The 12800-nt window shown below is 40.9% G+C and overlaps 1 protein-coding gene across 5 annotated transcripts in view; it reads right to left on the minus strand.

The window, feature by feature from the left end:
• The window catches only part of MOCS1 (molybdenum cofactor synthesis 1), a 29391-nt gene that overhangs the window by 10756 nt on the left and 5835 nt on the right, over positions 1-12800 (minus strand). For 3 of the 5 annotated variants that reach the window (XM_065680036.1, XM_065680035.1, XM_065680040.1), the window contains exons 2-5: positions 12291-12423; positions 11447-11614; positions 7261-7425; positions 2952-3013 (exon numbers count right to left, since the gene is read on the minus strand). In XM_065680036.1, coding sequence (XP_065536108.1) covers positions 2952-3013; positions 7261-7425; positions 11447-11603 — 384 coding nt within the window. In that variant the 5' untranslated portion in view covers positions 11604-11614; positions 12291-12423. Of the gene's footprint in view, positions 1-2951; positions 3014-5540; positions 5629-7260; positions 7426-11446; positions 11615-12290; positions 12424-12509; positions 12531-12800 lie in introns of those variants that run through there. The other 2 variants (XM_065680039.1, XM_065680038.1) reach the window with 2 other exon arrangements.

Below are 12800 nucleotides of genomic sequence, written 5' to 3' on the forward strand. Positions count from 1 at the left end.
GTGGTAAGGCAGATTTGTATGTCTGAACATCATGCATCATGATTCTTAAGATCTTTCAGGAAAGCCCAAAACCTAGTTTAATTTCAACTGGTTTTCATAGCTCTATAGACTAAACCACTCACACGTAACAGATCTTCCCAAATACTGGAAAAACTGAAGGGAACCACAGCTGCAGAACCTCAAACAGCTGAGTCATGGTGAAGTTTCATGTTACTGGTTTACCTGCACCCCAAAGAAGGACTCCCTTTGCCTCTCCGTGACACTGGTACTCATCAGAGTCTGCTCTAAGCATCTAAGGAGATAAGCTAAGAGAAAACTGATGTCTTTCCTGCAGGGTAGTTTTCTACCTGTTAACTAACTCCTCTGGTCAAGTTCATAGCTGGGTCAGACAAGCACCCTCAGCTATGCAATTATATTATATGGATTTCTCCCATTGCCTCTGAACACAATCTTCAACCTACTAAACTTATAGAATCACAGAATAGTTAGGGTTGGAAAGGACCTCAAGATCATCTAGTTCCAACTCCCCTGCCATGGGCAGGGACACCACACACTAAACCATCCCACACAAGGCTTCATCCAACCTGGCCTTGAACACCGCCAGGGATGGAGCACTCACAACCTCCCTGGGCAACCCATTCCAGTGCCTCACGACCCTAACAGGAAAGAATTTCCTCCTTATATCCAATTTAAACTTCCCCTGTTTAAGTTTTAACCCATTACCCCTTGTCTGTCACTACAGTCCCTCCCCAGCATCCCTATAGGCCCCCTTCAGATACTGGAAGGCTGCTATGAGGTCCCCACACAGCCTTCTCTTCTCCAGGATGAACAGCCCCAACTTCCTCAGCCTGTCTTCATACGGGAGGTGCTCCAGATCATCCTCGTGGCCCTCCTCTGGACTTGTTCCAGCAGTTCCATGTCCTTTTTATGTTGAGGACACCAGAACTGCACACAATACTCCAGGTGAGGTCTCACAAGAGCAGAGTAGAGGGGCAGGATAACCTCCTTTGACCTGCTGGTCGTGCTCCTTTTGATGCAGCCCAGGATACGGTTGGCTTTCTGGGCTGCGAGCGCACACTGCCAGCTCATGTTAATTTTCTCATCGACCAGCACCCCCAAGTCCTTCTCTGCAGGGCCGCTCTGAATCTCTTCTTTGCCCAGTCTGTAGCTGTGCCTGGGATTGCTCTGACCCAGGTGTAGGACCTTGCACTTGTCGTGGTTGAACTTCATAAGGCTGGCATCAGCCCACCTCACAAACGTGTCAAGGTCCCTCTGGATGGCATCCCTTCCCTCCAGCATATCAACTGGACCACACAGCTTGGTGTCATCAGCAAACTTGCTGAGGGCGCACTCAATCCCACTGTCCATGTCACCAACAAAGATGTTAAAGAAGACCGGTCCCAACACCAATCCCTGAGGGACACCACTCGTTACCAGTCTCCAGCCGGACATCGAGCCATTGACCACAACTCTTTGTGTGTGGCCATCCAGCCATTTCTTTATCCACCGAGTGGTCCATCCATCAAATTGATATCTCTCCAATTTAGAGAGAAGGATGTTGTGTGGGACAGTGTCAAACGCTTTGCACAAGTCCAGGTAGATGACGTCAACTGCTTTACCCTTATCCATCAATTCTGTAGCCCCATCATAGAAGGCCACCAAATTGGTCAGGCAGGTTTCCCCTTAGTGAAGCCATGCTGGCTGTCACCAAGCACCTTGTTGTTTTTCCATGTGCCTTAGCATGCCTTCCAGGAGAATGTGCTCCAAGATTTTACCAAGCACAGAGGTGACACTGTAATTACAGAGGTGTCTGTAATTCCCCAGGTCTTCCATTTTCCCCTTCTTGAAAATGGGGGTTATATTTCCCTTTTTCCAGTCATTGGGAACTTCACCTGACTGCCATGATTTTTCAAATATGATGGCGAGTGGCTTAGCAACTTCATTCGCCAGCTCCTTCAGGACCCGCGGATGGATTCCATCAGGTCCCATGGACTTGTGTGCGTTCAGATTTTTAAGATGGTCTCAAACCAGATCCTCTCCTACAGTGGGCCCAAGGTCTTCATTCTCACAGTCTCTGCGTCTGCCTTCTAAGAACTGGGTGGTGCAGTCAGAGCCTTTGCCAGTGAAGACCAAGGCAAAGAAGTCATTCAGAACCTCAGCCTTCTCCGAATCCTGTGTAGCCAGTTCTCCCGAAAGCTTCCTCAGGGGGCCTATGTTGTCCCTAGTCTGTTTTTTGTTTGCTATGTACCTATAGAATCTCTTCCTATTATCCTTAACATCCCTGGCCAGGTTTAATTCTAACTGAGCCTTAGCCTTCCTAACCTGGTCCCTAGCTTCCCGGACAACATCCCTGTACTCTACCCAGGCCGCCCATCCTTGCTTCCACTTTTTATAAGCCTCTTTTTTCCTTTGAATTTTCCTCAGCAGCTCCTTATCCACCCAAGGAGGTCTCCTGGCCCTCCTGCTGCACTTCCTTCTAGTTGGGATGCAGCACTCCTGAGCTTGTAGCAGGTGATCCTTGAATTATCAACCAACAGTCTTGGGCCCCCCTGACCTCCAGGGCTATATCCCACGGAACCTTACTAAGCAGGCTCCTGAAGAGGCCAAAGTCTGCTCTTTTGAAGTCCAGGGCAGTGAGCTTGCTACATGCTCTTCTCGCTGTCCTGGGGATCTCAAATTCCACCATCTCATGATCACTGCATCCAAGTAGATCCAGAAGAATGTGGAGTACCACATTCTCAATAAGCCCTTCCCTGATGGTGAGCACAAGGTCAAGCATGGCACCTCTCCTTGTCAGCTCCTCTATTACTTGCAGAAGGAAACTTCTTTTCAGTTTCACTAAAAATTATTTATGGGAGAGAATAATAAATTCCTCATTAGGTGAACTGCATCTTTTAATCAGAATTATGGTAAAACACAACAGTTTCCGTGTAAATGAACACTGGCTTTACCTTAACAGGATGGTAGCCAAGTTCAGTGGCTTTGTGGATTCCTTCCATTACCTTGTGAAAGCCTAAGATATAAAAAGAATAAAAATTTATTTCTCCTGTTTAAACACAGAATTTTTGAATTATTTATTTGTTAAGAGGTTATTTATTAAGTACAAGACAAAAAAAGAAATAAACCCCAATCTGATTCAGCAAACAGGGCTGCAGGTAAGAAGAGCTGCAAGTAAAGAGGCTTAAACTACACCAGTACCCCCCCTCAAAATGCCCAGCCTCACCCTACCATGTAGTGTGGCCTCCACTTGTCAGCTCCTCCCAGGTAGAGAGAGATAGATAGTTAATTTAGGGTAAGTATCTTTACCCATACATGTTCCTCTTAAATTTTGAGGAAAAATGAAGTAACAATGTAATTCTGGAATTCCAAAAACCTTTAGGAAAGCATCTTAATCATCTCGTTCAAACCACACCTTCTGTCAGTTTTAAACAAAGTTAAGACCTTTCATCAAGATATCAATTTTAGATCTGACATATTATTCCTTCTCTGCCACACTCGTCAGCTGGCAGAGAAATGTGATAGCAACAAGAATGAGACAGCAAGTTACCGAGCTCTGGGTATGCATTTCTGGTGAGCGGGTGTGCTCAAATACTATCATCATGTTTGTGAATGAGTCTCCTATGCTGCCACATACTAGACTTAAGCTCCCATCCTGTTCTGCACACTAAACTCAGGCATGAGAAACCAAACACTGTATGAGATTGAGCTCCTTCTTCCAAAGCTGTAGTCTTCAACAGCAAATACTTTACGCATGCTAGCAAAAGGGCAATATTTTCCAGAAGTTCGTAGGTGCTTTACCAGGAATAAGAAATAATTCAATCATATTCTGTGCATACTTAGTATTGGATGTGTTCAAAATCAGAAACTAAAGGAAAGACACAAAAACTTCACTTAACTGCCATCTGGCTGGTAAAGGCATTATTACACATGGAACCAGAAAGCAGAAGAAACAGCTTTATGAGCCAGTCCTCATACTAGTCCTAGCTGCAAAAGGAGAAGTGAAGAGCAAGGAGAAGACAGTGAAATAACTCTTGTAAGCAACTGTTTGAAGTTATGACTTGTCACCCTTCTCCTTCACCACCTACTTGTTTTGTATGTGCCCAGGAAGTCTGCAGTACCGGTGGTATATTTCAGCAAGTTCACAGGCTGAACGTGGCAAAGAGATGATATATTGCTGTAAGCACATCCCAGAGCCACAAATGGAATCAAAAATCTCTGCAATAGCTCAGAAAACCTTTTGTGTGACTTCAGGATTGCAAAAAGGTGAAACTTAACTAAAAAGGCCAGGAAGCAACAACTAGCAAGCAAAAGATCAAAACCTCCACATGTTTGAATAGAATCAGAGTAATTTTAGTTTGAAAAGACCTTTAAAATCATTGAGTCCAACTGTTAACCCAAAACACTCACATGGCTGGGCTCAGCTTGCTGTGATGGTATGGGACAGGATTACAGCTTGCAATGCATCTAACTCAAGCGTTATTCCCAGTCCTGCCTCTTACCTCCTGCTATGCTAGCACAAGAGTGTGGTTTAGAACAGCTATCAAGAATTTCTACAAACAAAGTAAGCTGTTCTGATTAACAACTATGAGTTATTTCTACTAAAGGAATTTTGGGGCAGGGGTATATTAAAAATAAAGATTTGTTACAGTAAAAAAAAGCAAATCTGTAGCTGCAGTTCCTATTTTGACGTTAACAGTCTTCTGTTCTTTTTTTATGGAAAGCTGTTAGGAGTTTATTTCTATTGTCACATTTATTGAAACACCCTCTCTAGATAAAAGTCCTTGTGTGGTAATGGAATAACAAAAAGAATAAACACAATGTTTCAAAACATTAGAGCAGAAATTAATACTAGATGTCATTGTGTCAGCAAGTATGGTCAAGGGTCAGAACTTCTTTAAGTTTTTGTTTGATATTTAAAAACTGACAACCTCTTATCCACCCAATGAAATATTTCAATATTTTCATCAGTTCAGGTTTCTTCTGAAATCATAACTTTAGCCAAATTTAAAGCACAGATAATCTTAGACACATCCAGACCAACCCCATGTGGGACACCTCCCAGCATTCAATCCTTACAAGAAGAAAGCCAATGTTTAATGATTTAATTACAGTACAATATTATCTGATTTTTCTGTAGTGAACAAAAAAGAAGGAACCAGCTGTGAAAACAAGTTAGACTGGCTACCTGCAAGAAAGTACTTTTAATTTGTTCATCCCTTAGAACATGATAGATAGATGGGGAGAAGTAGAAATACTATGGTCCTCTAATTGCTTTCATACATCAGTGAAAACACTGATCACCTCATAGTCAGTCCCTCTATCCCAATCATTTGGGAACAAAAACAGATGTACTGCAGGTCACCTGCACCAAAGACACAAAATTCCTGCCTTCTAGAAACTCATTCTATGGTTTTAAGAGAGGAGCAGAAAAATTCATTCAAGTTTCTCAAGCTCCTGGTTAGCTCCACAATCAGATGCCACCTTTACCTTCCACAGAATTTACCAGCCTATGGGACTCTAAGATCAAGAATCCTTCTCACCTTAATAGAGCTACATCTTGTCACCTCTGGAACTGCCACAGTAGACAGGATAGCACAGTAGGGCAGGCACTTTATTCTCTGCTCATTCCGTACTTGGAAATCTCCTATCAAATGAAAAACCCTCAAACACAGTAAAAAAAAAAATACATTTTTATAATTTCAGCCCTTAATAAAAGAAAAATCCCAACTCAGCATTATTAATTTTAACTTGGAAAAAAAACCCAAAAAATCTATGATTTGGAGACTTGTATTCTCCTCCTCAAAAATACTGAATCATAGAAACTTCTCTGTTCGTTCTCTATGCTATTCAGCTGAGCAATTTCTCTCTTTGTGGTAAAAACTTTTTTTTCCTTTTCTCCAAAGGGGGAAGAGGGGAAGAGAACGTTTATATAAATAAAAATTACTCCCATTCCCCAAAAGCTTTCAGCTTACTTTTAAGCAGCATATTCCTAACAGCTTCCAATCAGATATGAAGAGCTGTGGCCATATAATTCAGGAAGCTGAAGGATTAGGTTTGTCCCTTCAGTAGCAAAGGAAGGGCTGTTTTTCCAGTGAATGTCACAAACCAGGTAATACTCAAATGCAGAGAACAGTAGGAAAGAGCACAGTCCACACCTGCTTGTGATTACATATGCTCTGGAAGCCAACTGTGCCATGGCACAACCAGATTAATGCAATAGCCTATACCAGAACAATAATGCTCCAGTCAGATTTATGAAAGGAACAGATTCTGGCATCATGATGTAAAAATCTGAAGAAGGGCTCTTAGTGAGACTGTAGACAAGGACACCTTTCTGCACCTGCCAGCAGAACTTGATAGCAGAGTGATTCAAACGTTGAAATTACTTCTCACAGCACCCCAGATTTCTACAGCCCTTTCTCTACATTTATCTTACGTTGTTGCACCATCTAGTGGCTATGCGAAGGTTTTGTCTGAACTAGAAGTTCACAGACTGCCAAAGTTACATTACTGTACAGAAACAGAATGACACAAGATCAAATCAGCTTTAGGTTGGAAGGAAGCCCAACCGTGAAGCTGAACTTCATAATGAGCTTTATGATTCATTTAGACAAGAATCTGTAACACTGGGCACACGCAAGCATTTTTGAGACTTTGCTTGGAATACTACTCAATTGGATGAAAGTTAAAAAGCCAATAGCCCTCCTCAAGTGACCTCAGGCATGGTTTATGTTTATTCCTATTAAAAAAATTATGGAAGTAGGGAACATCACTAATCGAAAGGGAGACCACTGCTAGCATGCCCAAATACAGCTTCCAGAAACTGCCACTATCTGTGATAAGTTCTGTTCTTGCAGCATCTTAGTTCCTGGCTGCTATAGCAGGAACATCTGGCTTTTTAACAGTATTAAATAGCAGCAGCACATGAGACCAACACAAGATTTGGAAAGTCCTCTTGATGCCCATGACTAACTGGTAATCAGCCATTTACTGTCAACTGTAGTCACAGTCCTGCCGACTGTGTTGAGCTGAGCATCTTCTACTCTACCAGCTCCAACTAAAGGCTCTCTACCTGCCTAAAGGTTGTAGAAAGAAGGAAAAAGAGTCACTACCAATTAAGCTAGTATAGACTACATTTTCCAGCCTTGGAAGGATAGCAATTCACTCCCCTACCAAAGTTACCAAGTTGAACAACATGCCAAACAACCCCTGACACTACTGCAAGTATGAACACAGCTGCATTAGAAGCCAAGCTTGTACCTTTTCTCCGGACAATGAACTCAAATTTAGCTGGGACCAAAGTATCCAGGCTAATGTTAATGGCATTCAGTCCTGCCTCCTTCAGTCGGGGCAGCAATCTGGTTAAGTTCATCCCATTGGTTGTGACAGCAATGGTTTTCAGACCTTCTAACTTGCGCAGTTGACCTAGGAAAATAAAAGTAAATAGAACACTTTAAGAGAAGTAATTCAACTATAAGTTACACAGAAAATCCAAAAGGAGATTTGTGAAACAAACAAGAAAAATATCATTGAGGGTGTGAGGAAAACACGGACACTTTGGTGATTCAGCCTCCTTCCAGCTGTACTGGTTTAAGAGACCCATTTTAGCATAAATCCACTCCAGAAGGTATGAAAGACAGCAGGTTTTTGCAAGCCACACCTTTTACATCTGACATCTGAACTTTTATCCTACTATACCAATAACCAGTTCTAACCCAGAGGTAGCTACCAGCAGCTGTGACTCTGAGCTGCTGAAAGAAATACCACATATACTCCTAACTAAACAGAAAAATGTCAACATACTGGACCATTACAGAGAATCCAAGGCAACAGCTTCCAAGGGACAAAACACTTGCAGTTGACAACTGACATATTTTCATTACCCACAGTAGTAGCCCAGCCAACTGAAGTGTGCTTATGCAAGACACTAAAAAATGGCTAATGAAAGAAAACCACATAAGAAACAGTTAATATCATGTGATTAACATTTAGAAAATAGCTGCCTTCTCCTAAGCCAAATGCAGAAACCCTCAGCACACCAGTTCTGCAGACAGCATGCTTTCAAACCTCCAGTTATCAGTACAATAACAAATAGGAGAAAACCCTCACAAACCACTCGCAGAAACAGAGCTGTGGCAAAGTAATTTGCTTATTTTCCCTTCCTCCCTTCTCTCATAGCCTCCACCCTAATTAGTTGAGAAACATTTGAAGAACCCTTACTCTTGAGGCACCTTTAATTACAGCACAAATATTTCCTAGTCCCTTCTCTCCTCCCTATTCTGCCTCTACTTGTTCATGTTGATAAGAGCTTTACTTCTGCTTTATCTCATTTCCCAGCTATTCTCAAAATATTCACCCTAAGATGGGCAAAAAACTCTATCTAGAATGTGACAAGCTGGGTCACACCAAAGATGCTGAAATTTACAGCAGCTTCATTTTGCAACATGAGTAAGAGCTCTGTGAAGACATTTGGAACCTGAAGTTGTAACAGAAGAGCAATAACTTCTTAGAGGATGAGTGTTACTGCCACAAGTTTGCCAAAGATTTTTTAACACTAGCTACCACTAGCAACCTAGTCTTTGTGAGAGCACAAGAACACATTGCAGTCAGAGGGTAGCATATAACACCACTGCTTTTATTTACAGCCTCAGAATGCACAAAATGCTTAACCTCCTAACAACAGAGGCAAAAAAAAAAAGACATACAGGTTTCACTACTAGAAACACAAAATGCATGAAGGCATTGAGTAAAACCAGTCATGCTGCAGCCTAAAACGGGAAAAGTAAAAAAAAGTAGCACTAAAATGGGAAAAATAAAAAAAAACTGTAATTGATCAGGTCAGTTAGTGCAGGCAGCAGCTGTTACCAATGCACCTTATTCCTCATCAGACAGGATGTGGCACTAGAAACACATTAATAAGTGGAAACGCCTGTAATAACAAATTGGATAGAAGCTTACTGTGAGAAATTGGAGACGAAGGCTTAACACTAACACCAACAAGGACCAGTTAGTACATTCTGCCTTATTTGTGCAAGCTAACAAGTGGAACATCTGCAGTTGCTTGGTTTCTTGATTGTTGACCTTCAAGTTCAAGAGATTACAGAGATTTCATAACTTTGTAACTCACCTTGTACCTGTATTAATTCCATTTGCTTATCAGTGATCACAGCTTTAGCAACAATCAGCACAAGAAAAGACAACCAATAGAAGTGTCAAGCAGGAAAGGAAACAGAACAGATGCTGTAATTCAACAGCATGAAGCTAAAAGTTTCTACGCCAGGCTCAAGCAATCAAGCAAACCCTCTAACATTTACTTTTTTCATTTATGATCAGGAGCATCTTCTTAAACAGACAAGCTTCTTACATGTTCCCCTCCAATCATTTTCTCAACTGCATTTCTCCTGATCAAATAAAGTATGTGTATCTCCTAATACGTTAACAAGTCTATCCTACATCATTTCACTCTTGAAATGTGTATATAGCTATAAACAGTCATCTAACCAACCATCCCTACCCCATTGAAAATTATTTTATCAGTGGAGAAGTGTATTTCTCACACTATTAATAATAAACAGCTATCAGTTTATATCCAGTGATAATTTAAACTTTGAGTGTTCAAAGGAGATGGATTCTATATTCCACTGTCAAGCTGCTTCAGAAAAGTCTCAAACATGTTCTCAGCAGTCATCAGGACATGATTTAGCTTTCAGCGAGTATTAGTTGCCAAGTCATAGCTTATTTATGTGCATGTATTAAAAGACTTGAAATAATCTAAAGAACTATAGCAGGTCTCTGAATAACGTGGTCTCCTACAGTAGCTTCAAAACACTTTTGTTCATTGAAACAACAACAAAGTTTTCACTTGAGTATTAGAAAAATACAGTAATGGTAATCCAGCATTAATATTTTTGAGCTTTATAGGTATTTCATAAACCATTTATGGTTAAGAGAAAGGTTTGCTGAAAACAAACCTAACTTAAACCTCAACCCTATTCAGCACCCGAAATATTGCAGCCAGCTCCTATAAATCATCTAAAAATCCAGATTAACTCTATGCCAGCCTGAATCAGTACATAATGCTAAAGATGGTTTCAATACAGATGCCTAACTCAAATTCTGCAGAAGACATTTTGGGGCTTTTTTCCTTCAGTGAGTTTTCCCATAGCTGCTACACGGGATCTATTCAGTTTTGAGACTTTTATCTTGGTCCTAGGCTTATGCATCATAGTGTAACACTAAAGTCTGAGAAGATATAAAGTGTTTATAGACTTAATCTGGCAATTTTCAATATGCCTTCTTAAAAAACAGTCAGGCTAATACAAATTCATGACAAAATGAACTAATGCAACAGCATAATCATCTTAACATCCATTATCTTTACCCCAAGATCACTACTCTCGTCATCCATTAAAGTTATCACTACGAACCTTACAAAGTTCAAATGTTAACAAGAACACAAAGTAATGAAAGCCCAATGGTTCAAAAAGACCCATCTCCCTCTTTCAGCCACAGAAATAAACCTTTGAGAATTCTATTGTTGCTGTAAGGACAAAAAAAAAAAAAAAAAAAAAAAAAGCTTTCTATCCTTCCAGTATCAATACTTCAGAATTGCAGAAAGGTTGTAATTATTTTGCAGCCACCTGGCTACTCGACTTACACCCTCAATATCAGAGTAGCCATGGTGAGTACAAGAAGCCATCAGCTACTGCTAGTGAATAATAAAGCTGCACTTCAATCCTAAATAAAAAATAAGCTATCATGCATGGGCAAAATGCCCTACAGAATTCCAGAGTTCCAAAAAGATGAAGTTAGTGCAGCTTCCTCACAATCAAGGTTCAAGAATACCTAAGCCAGCTCACTCTAACCATACCTTTCCCAGCTATGAACAGGTCAGTTCTACTTACTACACCGCTCCGCTGCTTCCTTTGGAAAAGACCTTAAAAATCTTCCAAATCCTGAACAAAACAAACCAGGAGCAGAGACAAACTGCTCTCTCTGCACCAAAGCTCAGTATATCAGTAGGCAGCCACTCTACTTTCAAGACCTTCATCTTCAGTATTAATCCTTTCTTATCTTCAGTACTTACAAGAGTAGATGTGCAGAAACAGATGAGTTCAGTTCCCTACAATACACTATACCAGTTGAAAGAGCTAGACTTCTAAAAATTACCCAGTAATTTATCTTCCACTGAAGTAATATGCTGCATAATTCTATTAGGTTCTGAATAAAACTGTAAGTTCAGCTGTTATAATATGGAGAGATATAAGCTCCCTCTAAGCAGAACAGAACTAGAAGTTTTCCAAAAGGAACAATGTTGGGAAAAAGCACCATCATTTAATGTATAATTATTCTTCAGGTTGTTGGACTGTATTAGTAGATAAGAATAGGTTTTGGATCAATATATAGCAAGTTATTTTGAAACACACTGTATTTATTGGGAACTCACCCACAATATCAACCACATCAGGACGGATAAGTGGCTCTCCTCCTGTCAGTCGGATCTTTTCTACACCTTCTTTCACAAACAGTTTGGCCAGAGTGATTATCTCTTCAGTAGTGAGTAGGTCTGATTTAGGGGTCAGCTGAACACCTTCCTCTGGCATACAATACTGGCCTGAAACAAAGAACACAGAAATACGTGGGGAAAAAGTAACCAGCAGCAGTTAACCTAATATTGATGGCCAAAATGCACCAAGCACAACTGTCTTTAATGTGACTTGGCTTTTCTTAAATACAGATGAGATCACACACCAAATCTCAGAAAAAAATCTCCTAACAATTTCCTGCTTTCCTTCAGAAGAAAACCCAGAACTCATTTGACAGGTCTCAAAATTACAACGGATCCACTTTGAAGGAGAAGCTGATCTTACTGCTATCTAATCTGCATTCAGCAACACCAAACTGATCTAGCAAGCACTGTGACATTGCCAGAGACTCTGCAGACATAATTTGGGAACACCTAGGTACAACCTTTCATGCTTATCACACACTTTGGGTATAGCATACAAGCATCTACAACCACCATCATCCAAACCACACCAATTCTCGTGAAAGACCTGTCACTCCAACCTGTCTCTGGCCAATCCCTAGGCTTGCTCCTGCTTCCCCATCCCATCCCATCCCACCAGCAGCTCAGCCCCAAATCAGTCTATCCTTTACCATTACTTTGTGAAGACAAGAAACAGCATACAGCCAACACAGCAGTAAGTATCCTAACTCGGTTCCTTGGCCTTTGCACACAAAGTCATTCATGGTGCGCAAAGTCATTGCGCAAGCAAGCAGACACTTACACCTGAGGTTGCATTTCTCAGTCAAAGAAATTCGCAAGTAGTTGTGCTGACGCCCAAAGCTGTCTGTCAAAAAAGCAGAGAAGGGAGCAGCATGTTCCAGTAGAAAGCGTCTTCTTCCTGAGCTTTGCAATTCCTGTAATGAAAACAAGCAAGTGCTAGGTATGTGAATAGTTATCTTGCCAACTTGCTGTATAAACATTAACTGTGAACTCAACTAACTATTATTCCATTTTGCCTCACAGGGACAGCTGCACAAGAGAAAAATGTAACTTGTTTTATGTTCAAAACTGGTCATTTATTAAGTTTCACACCCTACTTAATTCCATGGAACTGTACCACACCCCTCCCTGTGCATTTTAAGATACACTTCTCTGCCACATGTGCTTCAGGTTTTTTGTGCAGAATAAGAAGCACCTTTTTTTCAATTGTGCGTCTCTTCACTTTCCAGAATCAATGAGACAGGACCACACAATCTCACTGAAGCTCTCAGATAAATGAAATCATATAGAA

This window comes from Lathamus discolor, chromosome 5 (assembly GCF_037157495.1).
Source record: "Lathamus discolor isolate bLatDis1 chromosome 5, bLatDis1.hap1, whole genome shotgun sequence".
NCBI lineage: Eukaryota > Metazoa > Chordata > Aves > Psittaciformes > Psittacidae > Lathamus > Lathamus discolor.